At 45.8% G+C, this 20,434-nt stretch overlaps 1 protein-coding gene across 1 annotated transcript; it reads left to right on the top strand.

Annotated features, from left to right (window-relative positions):
• The first annotated feature begins 186 nt into the window (after positions 1-186).
• LOC119159626 (uncharacterized) lies at positions 187-18,523 on the top strand. The gene is made up of 2 exons (XM_037412443.2): positions 187-323; positions 15,783-18,523. The coding sequence occupies exons 1-2, from the start codon at positions 271-273 to the stop codon at positions 18,019-18,021; spliced, it is 2,292 nt and encodes a 763-aa protein (XP_037268340.2). The 5' UTR covers positions 187-270; the 3' UTR covers positions 18,022-18,523.
• Positions 18,524-20,434: the final 1,911 nt, after the last annotated feature.

Raw genomic sequence — 20,434 nt, 5'->3', positions numbered from 1 at the left:
CTATATTGACATGTCACCAAAATGTATACTTCTTTGTCACGCGGTTAAAAAGAACACAGCGCAAGGACAGCGGACAAACTGACCTTGAAGTTGAAGGGCGGCTATCAAAGGCCGTTTCAAAGACCTTAATAAAGAGCACTGCATTTTAAATAATACGAGTGTTTGTACTTTGTTTTTCATCTAAAGTCATCTAAAAGCGCCCTGTAGTACCAATAGGACCGCTAGAAGCATCAAGTGCTCGGGCGACGGGCTCAAAACTTTTTCTTCAGGATGACTGCGATACGTTCATGGCTGGCTCTGCTGGCTGTAGGGGTTTGTATAAGGTAAAGTTGCGATTCTTTTTTTTTTCCTATGCTTCCAACAATTCTTGTCGCTATATTATGAACCTAAGTTATACAAGTAACCCTAATGTTGAAAGTCTGTTGATTTCAGTTGTGTTCGAACTACGTATTCCAAACATTCTACCTTCCACGGTGATATCCGCTTTTAGTAGCCAAAATCGCAATAAAAAATTTAATTGTATATTTAAGAACCATAATTATCAAACAGCACATCATGACAGCGAATGTGACATGGAAAAAAAATGATGCACAGTAATTATAAGTCTTCAATGACAGTGTTTTATACTGCTTTTGTTTTTGTAGACAACTAAAACATATTGGGTCACGGACTCCATGAACTCACATATGTTCATTTATTCAATTTTGAGCCTCCCCGGTGAGAGGTTAAGCAGTACACAGAGCTGCGTCTGACACTACGTGTACAATTAAAGTCCAGTTAGACCTCTCTTTTTTTTTTTTTGGCAAACGATAACACTAGACGCTTGAAACAAAAAAACAAACAAACGCAAAAAAAACTATTTTTTCCATAGATGGCAACCGCAGTGTCCTGTATGCCTTAACACCGGGAAATCCGGTTCCTACTTGCCACAGTGGCCTACTGGTTATGATGCTCGATTGCTGATCCGAAGGTCACGGAATAGGATCCCGGCCATAGCGTTCGTATTTTCGATGGAGATGAGAAGCTCGGGGCCCGAGGACTTAGATTTTGGTGCCCCTTAAAGAACCGTAGGTGGTCGAAATTCTCGTAGCGCTCCACTACGGCGCCTCTCGTATTCATATCGTGGTTTTTCGACCTAAACCCCAACAATTTTTATAAGTGCGGCGTCTATAAGCAATGACGAGATGCAGCACGATGGGCCTTTCGGCTCTAGCTGTAGCTCCAGGCTGGTTTCGAACGGCTGCCGCCGAATTCCACCACTGCGGACCAGTCATAGTGATTTCGGCAAAAGAGCCGAAAATTCACAGCATATTGAAGGAGCGAATGATGATGAGTGGGGCGAATAGTATTTCATTCAAAACTGACTGAGTGCAAGTTTGCCGGAATCGCATATGATTACATGATTGTTTTATAGCTAGTATTCTACATGTAAAGTTACTTTTCATGATCCCCTTTGTCTTTCTGACACAACTAAAGCACATAGGGGTTTTGTTTAAAAATAATGAACAAAACCGAAGACGTTCTATAGCAGGCATTATTTAGAATTTATGAGTACTTGAAGGCAAGCGCCCCAGCAATCGTTTTAAATAAATTGACAACAAAAACACACCTTGCTCTAATTTCCACAAGGGGTTCTGAAACTGTATCTGAATCTATATCTGTAGATCGGTGCTGGACCTCTATAAAATACTACTAAAGTTACAATGCATTATGGGAACTCTGCTGACTCCGAAGCACTTCCTTCGTGTTCTGTATGTGAAAATAGTTTCGCGCATGTGCAATTTAAAACCCGAGCCAGCACAGGCTTGCTGTCTAGAAGGCGCTGGCTCCAGTTTCTAAGCGCAGAGTGGTACATTCGAAACTCGCTAGCTAAGGTTTTTCCTTCTCTTTTATACAGTTATTTTCTTCGTACCGTTTGACGAAGCGAAGATAGAAAGTAAGCGATAGCATCCGCGGACGAAGAACGCGTGAATAACACTGTCTTCCGACAGCCAGGATGGCGTGGTGTATAGTAGCGATGCCCTCATTCTCCACCAAGGGAACATATGGTGTGCATAAGTTGCGACACATGTTTCCTTTCACCGCTCTGCTGCATCGTGACTCCCTGTCCCATGAGCAACAAAACACTATTCGAATTACTCCAGTAGTTTTACACCGAAAGCTATTATGAGATCACAACTCGGGTCACTACTTGGCGAGGCGGGCATTCCCGATGCCACATTCAAAACTCAATAGAGCACAGGCCGTCTCGTTGCGCTTACTTCAAACCCATTCGTACCCGTCGTTAGCATACCTGAATGTAATTTATCCTCACCAATACCCCGATGCTACCTGCGCCGCTTGTTGCGGGCAGACCGCTACATTATCCCACATGCTCTGGCAGTACGGGTCGCTTGGACCGACTTATAGCTAACCCGAGTGGTATGCTCTTCTGTACAGCTCAGAACTTCAGGACCAAATCCTGGCAGTCCAGAGTGCCCGCGACAGGGCCGTCAGGCTAGACCTGCCGGTCCCCACGTTGGAGTAGCCGGGTGACGCGTGGCAACCTCAGCGTCTCCACTGGACCATAATGAAGTTGTTCTCACTCACTCACTCACTCACTCACTCACGCGCAGTTGTCCACCGCCGCCACCACCGGTGTCCATAACCACATCGCGCAAAGTTAGAAAAAAAAAGAAATTGTCCTGGCCCTCACCGAGTTTCAGTTGCGTGACTGTGGCTCACTGGCTGAGGTGAGTTAGACTGATAATCTAAACATTGGCAGATCCCACGTATAGTGGGAATCGATTATATGCGAAGCATGAATGAAAAAGGTTTGTATGTCACTTTAAAATCAGCACAACATTACGAGTGGGAGTTAAATGATGCCGAGCATGACTTCCGTGTCAGGATTATCATGTTTGGATGTGTCGTTTACCTTCGTCATCTATTCACGTCACGTGATACAATATTTTGTGTATGTAGAGCTAGCGATACGACCACGAGCACGCCATTAGCGTGGTATGTGGTCACGTTGTTACATGATACACGCGTCAGAATCATCATGTTTGCACCAGTCATATACTTTGGTCATCCATTGACCTCACGTAACACCAAATTTGGTATATGTGGAGGTAGCAAAACGGCCGTGAGCACATCATGAAAGGCCCAATATACTCCAATGTAGCGTTGACACGCGCGCACGCAGAGACACTGCGTCAGCGAAACGCGAGCTCTCTATAGTCTGATGCCAGGCGCGACCGGCGCGACCAGCGTCCGTCGGTGCGGCCCGATGGCAACCAGTGCGAAATGCGACATGCTGCAATTCGCGCCGATGCATTACCCAGACAACACTGCGTCTGCCTCTTTTCGTAACGGAAGGACGCCGGACGCGCTGAAACGCGCATGCGTTAAAGCAACGCAGCGCGGCACGCACCTGCGAGTATGTGGCAGGACTGGCGCCTGGCGTGGCAACGCCGCCGTGACGCGACGATATGAACACCAGCGAGCACGCGCACCATGTCACGTCGAAATGTATTGGCGCCTTGACTGTGGCATGTAGCCATGTTCTCACATGACACCCATCTCATGATTATTATGTTTACACCAGTCACATACCTTCGTCATCTATCGACGTCGCGTAAAATCAAGTTTGGCATATGTGAAGCTAGCGAACCGACCGCGAGCGCATCAAAAGTGTGGCATGTAGTCGTGTTGTTACATGACACGCATGTCGTGATTATCATGTTTCGATGTGTCATTTACCTGTGCTGTCCGTTCGCGTTCCGTAATACCGAGTTTGGTACATGTGAAGCTAGTGAAATGGGGGCGAGCACATCATAAGCGTAGCATGTAGTCATGTTGTGACATGACACGCATCTCATTTTTATCATGTTCGCACCAGTATCACACCATCGTTTTCCATTCACGTCCTTTGACACCCAATTTAGTATAAGTAAAGTTAGCTAAATGGCTGGCAGCACATGATGAGCGTGCCATGTAGTCATGTTGTTACATGACGCGCATCTCATGTTTATCATGTTTGCACCACTATCATACCATTGTTATCCATTAACGTTCCGTTATACCCAATTTTGTATGAGTGAAGCTAGCGAAATAGCCGGCAGCGCATGATGAGCATTGCATGTAGTCATGTTACATGAAACGCATCTCATGATTATCATGTTTGCACCAGTCAAGTACCTTCGTCATTCGTTCACGTACCGTAATACCAAATTTGGTATATATGATGCTTGCGAAGCGGCCACGAGCGCATCATGAGAGACATGTAGTCATGTTGCAACATGACACACATGTCATGAATTTCATGTTAGGGTCTGTCGCTTGTTTTCGCCATGCGATCATGTCATACCATACTAGTTTAGTGACGTGCCATGTGAACAGAACCACTGCAAAAGCTGCCGGACCATGAAATGTAAATCACAACATTCATGACATACATGTCATGATTTTCATGTTATGCATACAGTCATGTTAAGCCATACCAAGTTTGGTAACGATACCATTATCGAAACAGCCAGGAGAGCTAAAAGTCCTAGGTGGTCAGATAGATAGATAGATAGATAGATAGATAGATAGATAGATAGATAGATAGATAGATAGATAGATAGATAGATAGATAGATAGATAGATAGATAGATAGATAGATAGATAGATAGATAGATAGATAGATAGATAGATAGATAGATAGATAGATAGATAGATAGATAGATAGATAGATAGATAGATAGATAGATAGATAGATAGATAGATAGATAGATAGATAGATAGATAGATAGATAGATAGATAGATAGATAGATACGCTCAAAGGCACCGAAGTTTGCTAAGACAAGCTTCGCATTTAAAAAACTAGCACTAAAAACACAGTGAGGCTCAAACCCGGGTCTCCGGGGTGCCAGCCCAGTATTTTACCACTGAGCTACGCTGGTGCTCGTGACTTGTTTGCAAACCTCTCTTGGGCAGGATTGACCTCGGGAAAGCAATCGCGTTAATTGGACTTACGAGGCGTTTTAAAACAGCGAAAGAACAACCAGCCATCGCACAATGCGAATAGCGTATCGACTGGGTCGTCCTTGTCTTGTCTTGTCTCCGATGCTCCAACCCATTACAAAAGCTTGTTCTTGTTCCCTATTAACTGTGGCGCATACCCACTTCACCCATAATTCCTCATCGTCGTCAGCCACTGCATGAACAATTGGCACGAAATTCCTTGCAATAGTTTAGCGGATACCCCGTTTCTCAGAAGAATGACGAAAAATAGCATAGCGAATGCCGGCCTACTACCCAAAAGTTTATTATTAATGCCCTAGTGGGTATCAAGCAAGTGTGTATGCAGTAGTTACCTCATGAGTATTTTGGAAATGCTTTGAAAGGCCACTCTTTTAGCTTTCGCTGTGACTAAGCTGCACCTTCCGCACAGGCTGGCGTTTTCTTTATTTCTTCATTTTTGCCTAACCTTTGACGGCTTTTTTCTTTTTTACAAATTCTTTAAATAAAAAAACTTCGAGATCACCTCAAGCGATTGCATTTTCCCAGTGCAGAGGAATGTATATCTACATCCGGCGCCATAAATGGCCGCAAAAGCTGCATTTATGCTGTTGCGATAGCCATGGTGACTTTGCCCAACATTATGTAGTGACACAAGCACAGGCCGTGCAGTGTACGTCCGGTATCGATTGAGTGAGTGATTGAGTGAGTGAGTGAGTGAGTGAGTGAGTGAATGAGTGAGTGAGTGAGTGAGTGAGTGAGTGAGTGAGTGAGTGAGTGAGTGAGTGAGTGAGTGAGTGAGTGAGTGAGTGAGACGCATGCTCCAAATGGCGGTCATTATAACCAACGCTGAAACTTCGATAATAGAACGCGACTTCACCAGTGTCGCATTTGTGGCGGGTAGGCATCCACCCGTAATTTCGAGGAAGCATAATTTGGCCCAAAATCTTATTCTGTTATTCCTAATTGGCATTATTTCTTTCGAAAACACGACAAGGGTGGTGCAGGCGCGACGATGTATACTACTTGTAAGCAACTCTTGCTGATGTACTTCCGTTTAACGTCAGAATACGCACACACATATATGAGATGCTGCCTTCGTCTCAGAACGGAGGATTCCAAACTCGTCAAGCTGTTCAAGCACAGCTTTTCTTCGACGATCTCTCCATCTATAAATGTGCAGTATGCAAAATACAGAAATTCAATTTCAACGTGACATAGCTTCTGAAGTTGCACTGTCACTTTTTGACAGTGCGGTAAACATACATGGACTATACTGCCGCCTAAGCACCTTTACGCAGCATGCGCAAAGGCGTTCGCCAACGTGGCTTAAAATGCTAAACCATGACTACAATAATAAATTGAAAATCACAGCTTCCTGCCGCCTTCCAAGTAGTCAGCCACGGCGACTAATGCCGCAGAAAGGTTCCCCACCACCGCCTGTGAAAGTTCAAACGGACACTAAATGCAGTTAGTGACAATCACAATAAACAAATGTGTTAGTCCGACGCACTGAAAGAACTCCTGCTGACCTGTACCTGAACAGTGGCCCAGAGAAATGTCCTCTTGGGCTAGCGTTAGGAAACAGCTATGAAGAAAAATAGACCGCTTCCGATGTGTCATTTTAGCCTATAGTTGCAATTCTGTGACCCATAAAAAGTCGTGGCAGTCACACATAAAACATTATGACATTAAAGTCTCCTAATTTGTTAGCCTTTGCGTAAAGACCCGACCATATAAGTAAGACGTGAAAATAAGATAAAGGTTGCATAAGAAGTTCATATGTATATGTCAGTTTCGCTTTATTAAATCTAGTCAATCTGCTGTAGAAGTACGAATGTTAACATTTAAATGGAAATAATATAAGTGAGAGCAAGCAATCATAAAATTTGAGCCCATTCAGTTTCAGTCCACGTAGGCTTGAATAATGACTGATTCAGTGAAAATGCCGAGGTATTTTGAAAGCGAGAGGCCTTCGTCCAGAATGCCTTTCCGGCCTATCACACTGAATACATGGCCCACGCTGTCGTTACTCATTGGTATACGCCCACATCAACATGCTTGTGTATCTCTTAGCAAGTAATATGCCGAAATGCAGGCTTCCGTGTAAAAATGTAGTATGACCTATTGTTACTTCCCGTCCAGGCAGTTAATTCGCGTTCAATTCTATGAAGAACAGCCGAAAGCATCCACGTCTCACCATACAGCACACACGTGACTCCTCGCCCACGTGCAGGTATAAACAAAGCTCCCAACGTAGCAAAAAATACTAATCTGGAATCAAAGAATGATAGCTTGAAGACTGCGTTATAGACTCTTAAGTACCACAAGGTACGATGGTTGAGTGATCACCTTAACTTCTTTAACAGTTGTCGTTAACTGAAATTCTGTCCTTCTCTAGTCTTACGGGCGTTGCTTTCGTGTGCGTCTTTCGTACCTAAAAGCGACCAGATTGGAACCAACACCCTTTCAGGGCTAGTCATAGTGAAATTTGCTTGGTTTTCTCCTGTATACATCTTAAACGGAGCAATCGGACACTTGGAATAGAACGGTTCGGTAGAAAAACAATGGCAGATCCCACGTACAGTGGGAATCGATGATATACAAAGCACGAATGAGGAAGGTTGATATGTCACTTTAAAATCAGCATGCTACGAGGTGGAGGTAAATTATGCCGTACATGACTTCGGTGTCATAATTATCATGCTTGGATGTGTCGTTTACTTTCGTCATCTATTCACGTCAAGTGATACCAAATTCAGTATTTGCAACTACTTGGTCATCCATGGACATAAAGTAACACCAAATTTGGTATAAGAGGAGCTAGCGAAATGGCCGCGAGCGCATCATGAAGGCTAGCGAAATGGCCGCGAGCGCATCATGAAGGGTCCAATATACTCCAACGTAACGTTGACGCTCGCGCACGCAGGGCACAGCAACGCTACGTTAGCAAAACGCGAGCACTCTATAGTCTGACGCCAAGCGCGACCAGTGCGACCAGCATCCGTCGGCACGGTGGTAGGTGGTGGTGGTAAAAAAAAAACATTTATTTCAGAAAAAGTCTACTACAGAGTGCCGACGTGGCCCATCGGCGTGCTAGAGTGGCAAGACCCTATTCCGGGACGCCAGTGGAGCTGGAAGCTGCCCGTGCGCGCTCCACCAAGGAGCGTTGTGCAGCCAAGGTAGAGCAGCCGAGCAGGTGCTCCTCCCAAGCCTCTCTAGTTCGGATAGGAAAAGGGGATGATAAAGGGACAGGATTGACTGCGCACGATGCTACGATGTGATATGTGTCGGCGAGGACATGACAGGTCGAGCAGGTGCCATTGATTTCCGGCAAAAAGTGCCTGGCGACCACCGGACTGATAATGGTGTTCGTCTGCAGGCGGCGTAGCAGTCGTTCGGCCGCTTTCTCCAAACCGCGTGCGGGGTCCGGGTAGAGGCGGCGCGAAGCCCGGCAATAAGCCAAAATTTCGCGAAAGCGCGGCAGGTTGGTATTGCCAGATTCCGTCTCGAGACATGGGGGGGGGGGGCAACGACCCGGACAGGAGAAGCGCGGGCAGCGGCATTTGCCACCTCGTTGCCGGGCAGGCCCGAGTGGCCTGGGGTCCACACTATACGAATGGGATGAGGGTTAAAGCGCCAAGAGGCTGCCTGTAGTAGGCTAGCCGCCAGCGGAGCAATGGAACCCTGAAGGTACTGAGAACAGGCCGAGCGCGAGTCCATCAGGATGGTGCGTGAGGCAGGGTAAGAGGCAGCCAAAGCTATGGCAACCTCTTCAGCGTGCGTTACTGTGTCTGCTCGAAAGGAGAGGCCATCTACGTGTTTGCCCTCTGTAATCACGGCAGCCGTGAAGTGACCCGAGGGGGAGGGACCCGAGACGTCCACGTAGAAAACACCAGGACGATCGGAGTGTCGCGTATGAGGGGCCGTGGCGCGTCCTAGTCTACGGCCAGGATGGTCGGCACGGCTCGACGGCCACCAGCGCGAGATGCGTTACCCAGATAGCACTTCGTCTGCCTCTTTTTGTGACGGGGCGACGCCGGAAGCGCTGAAACGCGCGATTGTCAAACCAACGAAGCGCGCGACGCGCGCCTGCGAAATTATGGCAGGACCGGCGCCTGGCATGGCAACGCCGGCGTGACGGCGACGAAACGAACGCCGGGTCACGTCGAAATGTATTGGCGCCTTGACTGTAGCATATTGCCGCGAACCATGCATTGGGTTTGTTTATTTGTGTTTTGTTTTTTCAGCCTGGCTGCGCCAGCCTGTGCTATCGCTGTTTTCACAGCGTTTCGAACAAACGCTACCACAGCGTTTCGAACAAATGCTGTCGAACAACGCTTCGAGCGTTCCGAACGAACAGCGTTTCTAACAAGCGCTATCACAGCGTTCTCGATACAAGTCGACTATTCGAGAAACCCTCGCGCCGGGGGATATAAATTCCCGCACAGCCGATGCCGTGACATTCGCTCGCCGACGCTCACTAGCGTGCCCGTCGTTTTGCCGGCCGCTGCTTCGCCGCCTGTGTATTCTTTCAGTTGTTAGGGGAGCACAGGTTCGCTCCAATAAACTTGTTTTCCTTATAGACAACTGCGTCGTCCTTTGCTGCGTGACATCTGGTGGAGGTGCGGGGTACATGAACCCTAAGCCATTGCCAAGCCGACAAGCGAACCCAATGCATGGTTCGCGGCAATATGCATTCATGTTCTTACATGACACGCATCTTATGACTATCATGTCTGCACTAGTCACATACCTTCGTCATTCATTGACGTCACGTAATACCAAATCGGGCATATGTGAAGCTAGCGAAACGGCCGCCAGCGCATCATGAGCGTGGCATGTAGTCATGTTGTTACATGACACGCATCTCATGATTGTCATGTTTGTACCAGTCACATACCTTCGTCATCCTTTTACGTACCGTAATACCAAATTTGGTATCATCGTCATCGTCATTATCATCGTCAGCCTGACCACGTCCACCGCAGGACAAAGACCTCTCCCATGTTCCGCCAGTTAAGTCGGTCCAGTGCTTGCTGCTGCCAATTTATACCCGCAAACTTCTTAATCTCATCTGCCCACCTAACCTTCTGTCTCCCCCTAACCCACTTGCCTTCTCTGGGAATCCAGTTAGTTACCCTTAATGGCCAGCCGTTATCCTGTCTACGCGCTACATGCCCAGCCCATATCCATTTCCTCTTCTTGATTTTAACAATGATATCATTAACCCCCGTTTGTTCCCTATTCCACTCTGCTCTCTTTTTGTCTCTTAAGGTTACACCTACCATTTTTCTTTCCATTGCTCACTGCGTTGTCCTCAATTTAAGCTGAACCCTCTTTGTAAGTCTCCAGGTTTCTGCTCCGTAGCTAAGTACCGGCAAGATACAGCTGTTATATACCTTCCTCTTGGGGGATAGTGGCAATCTACCTGTCATAATTTGAGAGTGCTTGCCCAATGAGCTCCACCCCATTCTTATTCTTCTAGTTACTTCAATCTCGTGGTTCGGCTCCACGGTTATTACCTGCCCTAAGTAGACATAGTCCTTTACAACTTGAAGTGCACTGTTACCTATTTCGAAGCGCTGCTCTCTTCCGAGGTTGTTGTATATTACTTTCGTTCTCTGCAGATTAATTTTAAGACCCACCTTTCTGCTCTCCTTGTCTAACTCCGTAATCATTAGTTGCGATTCGTCCCCTGAGTTACTCAGCAATGCAATGTCATCGGCGAAGCGCAGGTTGCTAAGGTACTCTCGATTAACTCTTATCCCTAACTTTTCCCATTATAGGCTTCTGAAAACCTCCTGTAAGCATGCGGTAAATAGCATTGGGGAGATTGTATCCCCCTGCCTTACCCCATTCTTTCACGTACCGTAATAACAAATTTGGTATATGTTATGCTAGTGAAATGGCCGCGAGCGCATCATGAGCATGGATTGTAGTCATGTTCTTACATGACACGCAAGACATGATTTTCATGTTAAGATCTGTCGCTTGTGTTCGCCATGTAATCATGCCATACCACACCCGTTTTGCAACATGTCATGTGAACGAAACCACCGCAAGAGCAGCAGGACCATGATATGTCAGTCATGACATGAATGACATACATACCATGATCTTCATGTTATGACTAGCCAGATATGTTCTTCATGCAGATATGTTATGCCATACCAAGTTTGGTATCGATACCATTATAGATAGATAGATAGATAGATAGATAGATAGATAGATAGATAGATAGATAGATAGATAGATAGATAGATAGATAGATAGATAGATAGATAGATAGATAGATAGATAGATAGATAGATAGATAGATAGATAGATAGATAGATAGATAGATAGATAGATAGATAGATAGATAGATAGATAGATAGATAGATAGATAGATAGATAGATAGATAGATAGATAGATAGATAGATAGATAGATAGATAGATAGATAGATAGATAGATAGATAGATAGATAGATAGATAGATAGATAGATAGATAGATAGATAGATAGATAGATAGATAGATAGATAGATAGATAGATAGATAGATAGATAGATAGATAGATAGATAGATAGATAGATAGATAGATAGATAGATAGATAGATACGCTCAAAGTCACTGAAGTTCGCTAAGAAATGCTTCGCATTTAAAATTCCTGCACAAGACCGAGTACTTTATTGATGCATCATACAGTAAGGCCTCCACTTATGTTACACGTATAAAATGGCGTGTGCTTCAGAACCAATGGAATACAGCACTTCTAAACTTACCTACAACATTAACGTCCTAAAAATATGATTTTAGTTCCAAATCCATATAAAATTAGTAGTTTAAGGGCTCTAAGCGAGATTCAGGAATGATAGACAGCCACAATTCCCCATTAGAGAGGCACAGCCTGTAGTGTGATGTATCATTTCCAACTTGACGCGCGGAGCACTTTAGGGGCCCGGGCTGTCGTAATCATTCGTATGCTTCGTAACTACCTCATGTTGATTGGTGTAACGCTGGCAAAACAACGTATACCGCGGCCATATGTATATTTAGGGACCGGGTAAAAAAACTGGCCCCGTATCTGCATGTTAAGCACTCCTGTCAAATGTTTTTCCTTCTACCTTGTGTGCTCATATATTTCCACATTATTTCATTTATTTTTCAATGAAATGGTGAGTCTTTTCTGCAATCTCGAAGGCGAGCTGTTTGTACAGGCCATGGCATAAAGCTAATAGAAGGGATTGCAGTGCTGCCTTTGAGTCACTGAAAATTGTCCATTTTTGTGGCTGTTGATCGCTGATCAATTGCAATGCGGCCCGAAGAGCTGTGAGCTCTGCTCCCGTCGATGTCGTAAGGTTGGAGGTCTTTAACTTGCTTGTCGTGTCTTTTATTGGTATAACAAATGATGCCGTTGAATTCTTCTGTAAAACAGAGTCGTTGGTGTATACGTGTATATAGCCCTGATAAGTCTCGTATAACAAGAGCAGAGCAAGCTGTCTAAGAGCAGGTGACGACATATCTGCTTTTTTCTGGATGCCAGGTATAGTTACCTTTATCTTAGCCTGAGTCAGGCCCCAAGGAGGAGTCGAAGGCCTGGCGGTGGGTTTGAAGCATGTTGGCAAAGAATCGCGATATGTGGTTATCGTTTGGCAAAATAACGAACGTTGTCTGTCTGCTGGTAAAGAGGCTAGGTGGTGGCATGGTGTCCGAGCGATATGCCTTATATGTGTCCTGAGTGCCTCAACGTCGATATGTGTCGTGATGAGGTGGTCACCAGCGATATCTATAGTGGCCATTGTCGGTGCACTACGAGGCAAGCCGAGGCAAATTCGGAGTGCCTGGGACTGAACACTCTGTAACATTCGTAGGCTTGTTTTGCTTGCATTGGTCAATGCCGGTAAGCTGTACCGCAGGAAACCGAGAAAAAGTTTCCTGTACAGCTGTAGCATTGCACTGAGAGACATTTCCTAAGTCTTCTCTGCAAAGAACTTCAGTATATTACAGATGTCTATTAACCGTTTTTTTTTTTCGTGTACGAAACGTGATCGCTCCATGATAGATTCCTGTCAGTTATGACGGCCAAAAACTTGTGTGATTGAACGTATGCTACAGTTTGACCATTGATGATTATGGTGTACTTATCCATAGGCTTTCATGTAAAAGCTACGAGGGCGCATTTCTCGGAAGAAATTTCCAAGCGTCGATTTCGGAGGTAACGTAATATTTCAGTGGCAGCTTTTTGAATTCTCCCTCGCAACTGCAGGCGTGTTACAGCCGATGCCCAAACGCAGATATCATCTGCATACATTGATAGTTTGACTGTGCTTGGCAGATGCTCAGTGAGAACAATTAGCGTCAGATTGAACAGCACAGGGTTCAGTACGCCACCCTGAGGGACGCCACGGTGGCTGTAATGTGGAGAGGTTTGACCGTCTTCAGTGCTCACAAAGAAGGATCTCATTGACAGATAACTACGTATCCAGCGATACATCCTACCACCTACTTCGAGAGCAATGAGAACAGCTTCATGCGTAACGTTGTCATACACCCCTTTGATATGATATAGTAAGGGTGCGGGGAAATAGAGGGTGCGGAGGAGGGAACATGATGGAGCGCAGTGTGGCCACTCAAAGTATAGTATAGCAATCGGACGGGAACGGGAAATGAGGGAGAGAAGTGATACGAGAGGGAGGAAGAGGAGGGAGGGTACCAGTAAACTACACATGAGGGTTTCCTTTCCTACGCACTGCGCCGTGCTCCCGACCGGGTTGCAGAAATTAGGTGCCTTTTCTCATCTTCTAACCACTACCACCACCACCCTTTCCCTCCAAGGAGGCTTAGTAGGCTGCGGGATAAAAACGTCAATGCGCTCTTGCTCGTGAATGAGAGGTAACCTCGCTGACAAAACGCAAACCCTTCAGCTACGCTCACAAGCTACGTTCGTCCTGTCTTTTTTCCACTTGAATATCTCGTACAAAGTGCATTTTGGGTTCATATAATAATTTCTTACCAACTGGTCCTCCAACACACGCTCCCTTAGTTCGTCTCCGACAGACAGACGAATCACTGCTCCGCATTCCCTACTGATTTCACGTTGCGTCAAGTCAGCAGCGTGAATCTGATTCCATTTCATTGCCATCAAGACGGGAAGAATTGCTACCTGCATGGTTGTGAGAGGCATGTTAGGTTGGGATATGTTAGGGATCAAAACTTGGAATCTGCTACGCTTCTGATGCCAGGGTCACAGGGCACTTGCTGCCAATAATGTTTGGCGTTTTACGTCCTAAAACTGCGGTATGATTATGAAAGACACAATAGTGGAGGACTCCGGAGGTTTCAATCATCTGGTGTTCTTAACGTCATCCCAAATGATAGTACACAGAGCTCTATCACTTTGCCTCCATTAATATGCTTCGAAATCGGGCAGGGGCATAGGCAGCCTTTCTTTTTTTTTTGGGGGGGGGGGGGGGGGATGGAGCATGGATTATTTGAGCCACCCCCTAGCTACGCCACTTTCTTTGAGTGATCAGTCGAGCACCGCAACCAATACAGCAATATGGCGAGTGGCAGCTGCTAACTATTTACCGATTGAATTTCAACCATTTGTCATTACAAGACAGTGTGCTTTCATTATATATCTCTTTTTTTTAATTTGTACATCACAGTAATGTTTTTCAAGATAGACCAAAGAACTTCATAAAACTTTAATGAAATTGCATGACCGCACTCTCACATTAAAATGGTCCTGCGACACAGTTTGAGCAAAGTAAAAAAACGCTGCCTAGCAGTATCGAAGCTCGGAGTACAGTGAGCGCAATATTCACTCGGACGGGAATCAACAATTTATTCGCAGTCACTCAGTAATCACTCCCTCCCTCTTCTTGCGGCAAATGATGCCATGAAGCCAAATGACCGCACCATAAACCCAGTCTAGGACCGGGGTTCGGTATGAGCATTCCGAGCTGCACAGTTACCGCGACCGCCGCGGTATGCCACCGTGTGCCCAGGCGTCAGCTCGCGATCACAGCGACATCAAGCTTCGCGTTTGAAGAAAGAAAAGCAGAAAAATTCTCAAGGTCATGACGCTTGTTGGTGAACGGGCGTACCTCCTCTCCTTGTCATCTCATCCACCCCCCGCCTCGTGCAGTTCTCGGCACGCTCGCTGGTACGAAGGAGATAAAGCACTTGTAGCGGGTGACAAATCCCGTAACTTCGCCCATACTGCAATGATTCAAAATGTTTTTGCGGTAGTCAATTTATGAGTCAGTAAGCTCTTTCAATAAAGCCATTTAATAGTTATTCAGGAAAGGTTTGCGAATTCCTTTTTTTTTTTAAGAACGCGTCAGCTAATACGTGAACTCGGCTGCTTAACTTCACATACAAAAGGGTTCGACTTCTACGATAGTGACAAATCTAAGTGGCCACAGAGCAGTCACCTATTATTGACGACGTTCGAACTGCGTTAGTTAAAAGCGCTTAGCGGTGGAACTTGAGCTTGTGTGTGCACGAGCGATCCCACCAAAAAGAACCGAAATGAAGGATAGTGCATTCACAGTCACGGAATTACAATTCAGCTCTTTTTTAACATGACAATTGCCAAATGAATATAAAAGAGTCAGGTGAACTTTGCACCACCTCAGCTGTCTTAAGTTATACATAAGTTTATGACACAACGAAACTTCACGTCCAATAAGTGACACGCGTCCAAATTTTCTCTCAAAACACATGCGGAAATTTCATTCTCACACATTAGGCTATTCATCTTTTATATACAAATTCTAATTTAAGTTGTCACTTTCTTATCCAGATTTACATGCGGAGCACCATCTTGGTACATATCAAATAACCACGAAGATGAAAATACGAATCTTTCTAATGGACAACATCCAACAAGTCTGATTGAAAAACGTGCTGATAGTGCTCGAGAAGATCAAAACCGCTTGGACAATGACAGTGTATTGAATGAAAAGAGTGATTACAAAGCAGAATATGACACTGAGCGAATATCCAGCGAAAAGAAAAACTTAGCACAGGTCAATGCATACAAAGAAGAAAGTGGTTCGGCCGGTGGTAGCGATGAAGATCAATCCGATAGCGAAAACGGTTCTGACGAGGATAGTGCGTCCGAGGAAGAGAGTGGTTCAGCCGGCGGCAGCGATGAAGATGAATCCAATAGCGAAAACGGTTCTGACGAGGAGGGTGGATCCAAAGAAGAGAGTGGTTCGAGCGGCGGGAGCGATGAAGATAAATCCAATAGCGGAAACGGTTCTGACGAAGAGAGTGGATCTGAAAAAGGGAGTGGTTCGAACGGCAAGAGCGATGAAGATAGATCCAATAGCGAAAACGGTTCTGACGAGGAGAGTGGATCCCAAGAAGAGAGCAGTTCGAATGGCGGCAGCAATGAAGATGAATCCAATAATGAAAACAGTTCTGGCAATGAGAGTGGATCTGACGAGGAGAGTGGTTCAAATGGCGGCAGCAATGAAGGTAAATCCAATAGCGGAAACGGTTCTGACGAGGAGAGTGGATCTGAAGAAGGGAGTGGTTCGAACGGCGGGAGCAATGAAGGTAAATCCAATAGCGGAAACGGTTCTGACGAAAAGAGTGGATCCCAAGAAGAGAGTGGTTCAACCGGCGGCAGCAATGAAGATGAATCCAATAGCGGAAACGGTTCTAACGAGGAAAGTGGATCTGAAGAAGGAAGTGGTTCGACCGGCGGCAGCGATGAAGATGAATCCGACAGCGAAAACAGTTCTGGCGAGGAGAGTGGATCCGAAGAAGCGAGTGGTTCGAGCGGCGGGAGCGATGAAGATAAATCCAATAGCGGAAACGGTTCTGACGAGGAGAGTGGATCTGAAAAAGGGAGTGGTTCGAACGGCAGGAGCGATGAAGATAGATCCAATAGCGAAAACGGTTCTGACGAGGAGAGTGGATCCCAAGAAGAGAGCAGTTCGAATGGTGGCAGCAATGAAGATAAATCCAATAATGAAAACAGTTCTGGCAATGAGAGTGGATCTGACGAGGAGACTGGTTCAAATGGCGGCAGCAATGAAGATGAATCCAATAGTGAAAACGGTTCTTATGAGGAGAGTGCATCCGAAAAAGAGAGTGGTTCGAGCGGCGGGAGCGATGAAGATAAATCCAATAGCGAAAACGGTTCTGACGAGGAGAGTGGATCTGAAGAAGGGAGTGTTTCGAACGGCGGGAGCGATGAAGGTAAATCCAATAGCGGAAACGGTTCTGACGAGGAGAGTGGATCTGAAGAAGGGAGTGGTTCGAACGGCGGGAGCAATGAAGGCAAATCCAATAGCGGAAACGGTTCTGACGAAAAGAGTGGATCCCAAGAAGAGAGTGGTTCGACCGGCGGCAGCAATGAAGATGAATCCAATAGCGGAAACGGTTCTAACGAGGAAAGTGGATCTGAAGAAGGAAGTGGTTCGACCGGCGGCAGCGATGAAGATGAATCCGACAGCGAAAACCGTTCTGACGAGGAGAGTGGATCTGAAGAAGGGAGTGTTTCGAAAGGCGGGAGCGATGAAGGTAAATCCAATAGCGGAAACGGTTCTGACGAGGAGAGTGGATCTGAAGAAGGGAGTGTTTCGAACAGCGGGAGCGATGAAGGTAAATCCAATAGCGGAAACGGTTCTGACGAGGAGAGTGGATCTGAAGAAGGGAGTGGTTCGAACGGCGGGAGCAATGAAGGTAAATCCAATAGCGGAAACGGTTCTGACGAAAAGAGTGGATCCCAAGAAGAGAGTGGTTCGACCGGCGGCAGCAATGAAGATGAATCCAATAGCGGAAACGGTTCTAACGAGGAAAGTGGATCTGAAGAAGGAAGTGGTTCGACCAGCGGCAGCGATGAAGATGAATCCGACAGCGAAAACAGTTCTGACGAGGAGAGTGGATCCGAAGAAGCGAGTGGTTCGACTGGCGGCAGCGATGAAGATGGATCCAATAGCGAAAACGGTTCTGACGAGAAGAGTGGATCTGAAGAAGCGAGTGGTTCGAACGGCAGCAGTGATGAAGAGGAGAGTAACGACAAATAATTGTCTTAGGAATGCAACATCTTCTTCTTGTTAAGAAACCGCGAATAGATTAACAGCACTTGTGTATGCGTGCTTTATGCGTGTGTGTTTTTTAATCTTTTTGTGCACTGCTTTACCAAAAAATAAAGTTAAACTAGACAGTATGCAAACAGATCATAGTTTATAGAAAAAGTAGTGTGAGAAATATGCACCAAGAAGAAAAGAAACTCAATAAATTAGTTACTTTGTTTTTTTATTGTTGCTGGTTTCAAAATTGCTAGAAATATGCGGGAGAACCGGAGTCGTCTAAACAAATTACTTATTTTTGTGCCAATCGTTAGGCACTTTTTTTTTTCGAGGAGCTGAAGCTATCCTTCATATCAGAAGAAAGCTGCTTCCTGTTACTTTCCATGTGCTTTTTTTGCCACAAGTCCTTGTTTATATAGCCAATCAGTGGTATTCAGCATAGCCATCACTTACAGCCGGATATTAAAATGATAATAAATCTTTACATCTACAACCACGTGAACCTCTCTCTCTCTCTCTTCGCATGCAGTACCTTCTGTAATGTCAGTACGTTTCTATGGTGCCTTGTTCTTGCTGTCATTTTCAAAAAAATCACCGTTTGAGAATAGGTTTTGTGAAAGTGCCTTTCAACCAAATCGTATGCAGGTAGGCTAAACTTCTGAAGCTAGTGCGGCAACTCGAACCCTATCACTGATGAAAATGACAAAACTCTGCATGAGAGAGAATTTAATCATGCCCGCCCATGACGGCTCCCTAGTCGAAGGCCGAGATGTGTTCTAGCGACCCACGTACCGACAGCACATAAAACGTGGCTTACATGTGAGTCAAGGAACGACTCAATTTACCAGAAACCCGAGCATGCGTTGCCCCGCCGCGGTGGTCTAGTGGCTAAGGTACTCGGCTGCTCACCCGCTGGTCGCGGGATTGAATCCCGGCTGCGGCGGCTGCATTTCCTATGGAGGCGGAAATGTTGTAGGCCCGTGTGCTCAGACTTGGGTGCACGTTAAAGAGCCCCAGGTGGTCGAAATTTCCGGAGCCCTCCACTACGGCGTCTCTCATAATCATATGGTGGTTTTGGGACGTTAAACCCCACATATCAATCAATCAACCCGAGCATGCGCAAGCTTGTCTTCCTTAGCTGCTACCACCATTTTCACTTGCTTGCTTCACCTCCTTCCGTAACATTTAAACCCATTCAAAGGGAAAAGCAAATTATGAAGTCATATAGTTACGCAAAATGGAATGACTAATCTGTAAATACTTTAGACGCTCAGAGGCACCTCAGACGGGATTTCGCGTTTTTCGCTACTTTTCGTGTAACGGTGCCTGTACTACACTCGCAGTTGCCAACGTGTGATCCCTGCTGTAAAAAGCAATTTTAAACCTATTTCATCACAGTAAAACCCATGTCACAAGGGCACCCGCAAACTCTGTTTAGCTCTTTCATCATAACAAAGATGGGGTAACTGATCACATAGCGCAAAATATATTTGGCACAGGACAAGGGAAGCTATGAAGAGAGGGGGGGGGGGGGCGCTGTTTTTTTTTTTTTTTTGCTCTGCGTCAAATAGTTTTAGCGCTACGTGATCAGTTATAGATTACCAACGAGCCCAACTACATACTCTCCCAACGTCACAGTCTCCCTTACGTCATGGAAGTTGGCACCTAAACTGAGCTTTTCGCAAAGGAAGTTCGGTGGTGTTCGTTAGCGGCGGAAGGGAATACTTCCGTTAGCGGCGGAAGGGAACATTTTTTCTAGTTCCTGCGTAAACAAATTAGTTTACGTGCCCCGCCGCGGTGGTCTAGTGGCTAAGGTACTCGGCTGCTGACCCACAGGTCGCAAGATCCTATCCCGGCTGCGGCGGCTGCATTTTCGATGGAGGCGGAAATGTTGTAGGCCCGTGTGCTCAGATTTGGGCGCACATTAAAGAACCCCAGGTGGCCGAAATTTCCGGAGCCCTCCACTACGGCGTCCCTCATAATCGTATGGTGGTTCTGAGACGTTAAACTGCACATATCAAATTAGTTTGTATATTCACATGCACGATTGAAAATGTTTTCAGAGAGATTGGACACGAAATGTTGCATGCATAGAATTAAGGTTCAGCAGAGCCTCATCGGCCCCTTGCAGCTTCTGTCCAAACCTTGTGAAATTGCCATGTGACATGGACGTCACTACATCGCGACCTGTCAACCTCTCTATGGTGTGTAACATTGATGGAGTTTACAGAGTTAGGTGGTGGTCGTGTTACAGGGGTATAAGTGTACTTTTACCAGAAATGTAAACCTGAACATTTTGTGGCTGTTCAGTGGAAGGTAACCCCATCAAAGAACGCAAGAGGACTGCAGTGCACTCGCACGCCGCTCTTGTTCGAGAACGTGCTGGCAAAATTAGCTAGAAACCAGC

Source organism: Rhipicephalus microplus, chromosome 3, assembly GCF_043290135.1.
Source record: "Rhipicephalus microplus isolate Deutch F79 chromosome 3, USDA_Rmic, whole genome shotgun sequence".
Lineage (NCBI taxonomy): Eukaryota > Metazoa > Arthropoda > Arachnida > Ixodida > Ixodidae > Rhipicephalus > Rhipicephalus microplus.
The sequence above is the reverse complement of the archived record's forward strand: the minus strand, read 5'-3'. Positions and strand labels throughout refer to the sequence as shown.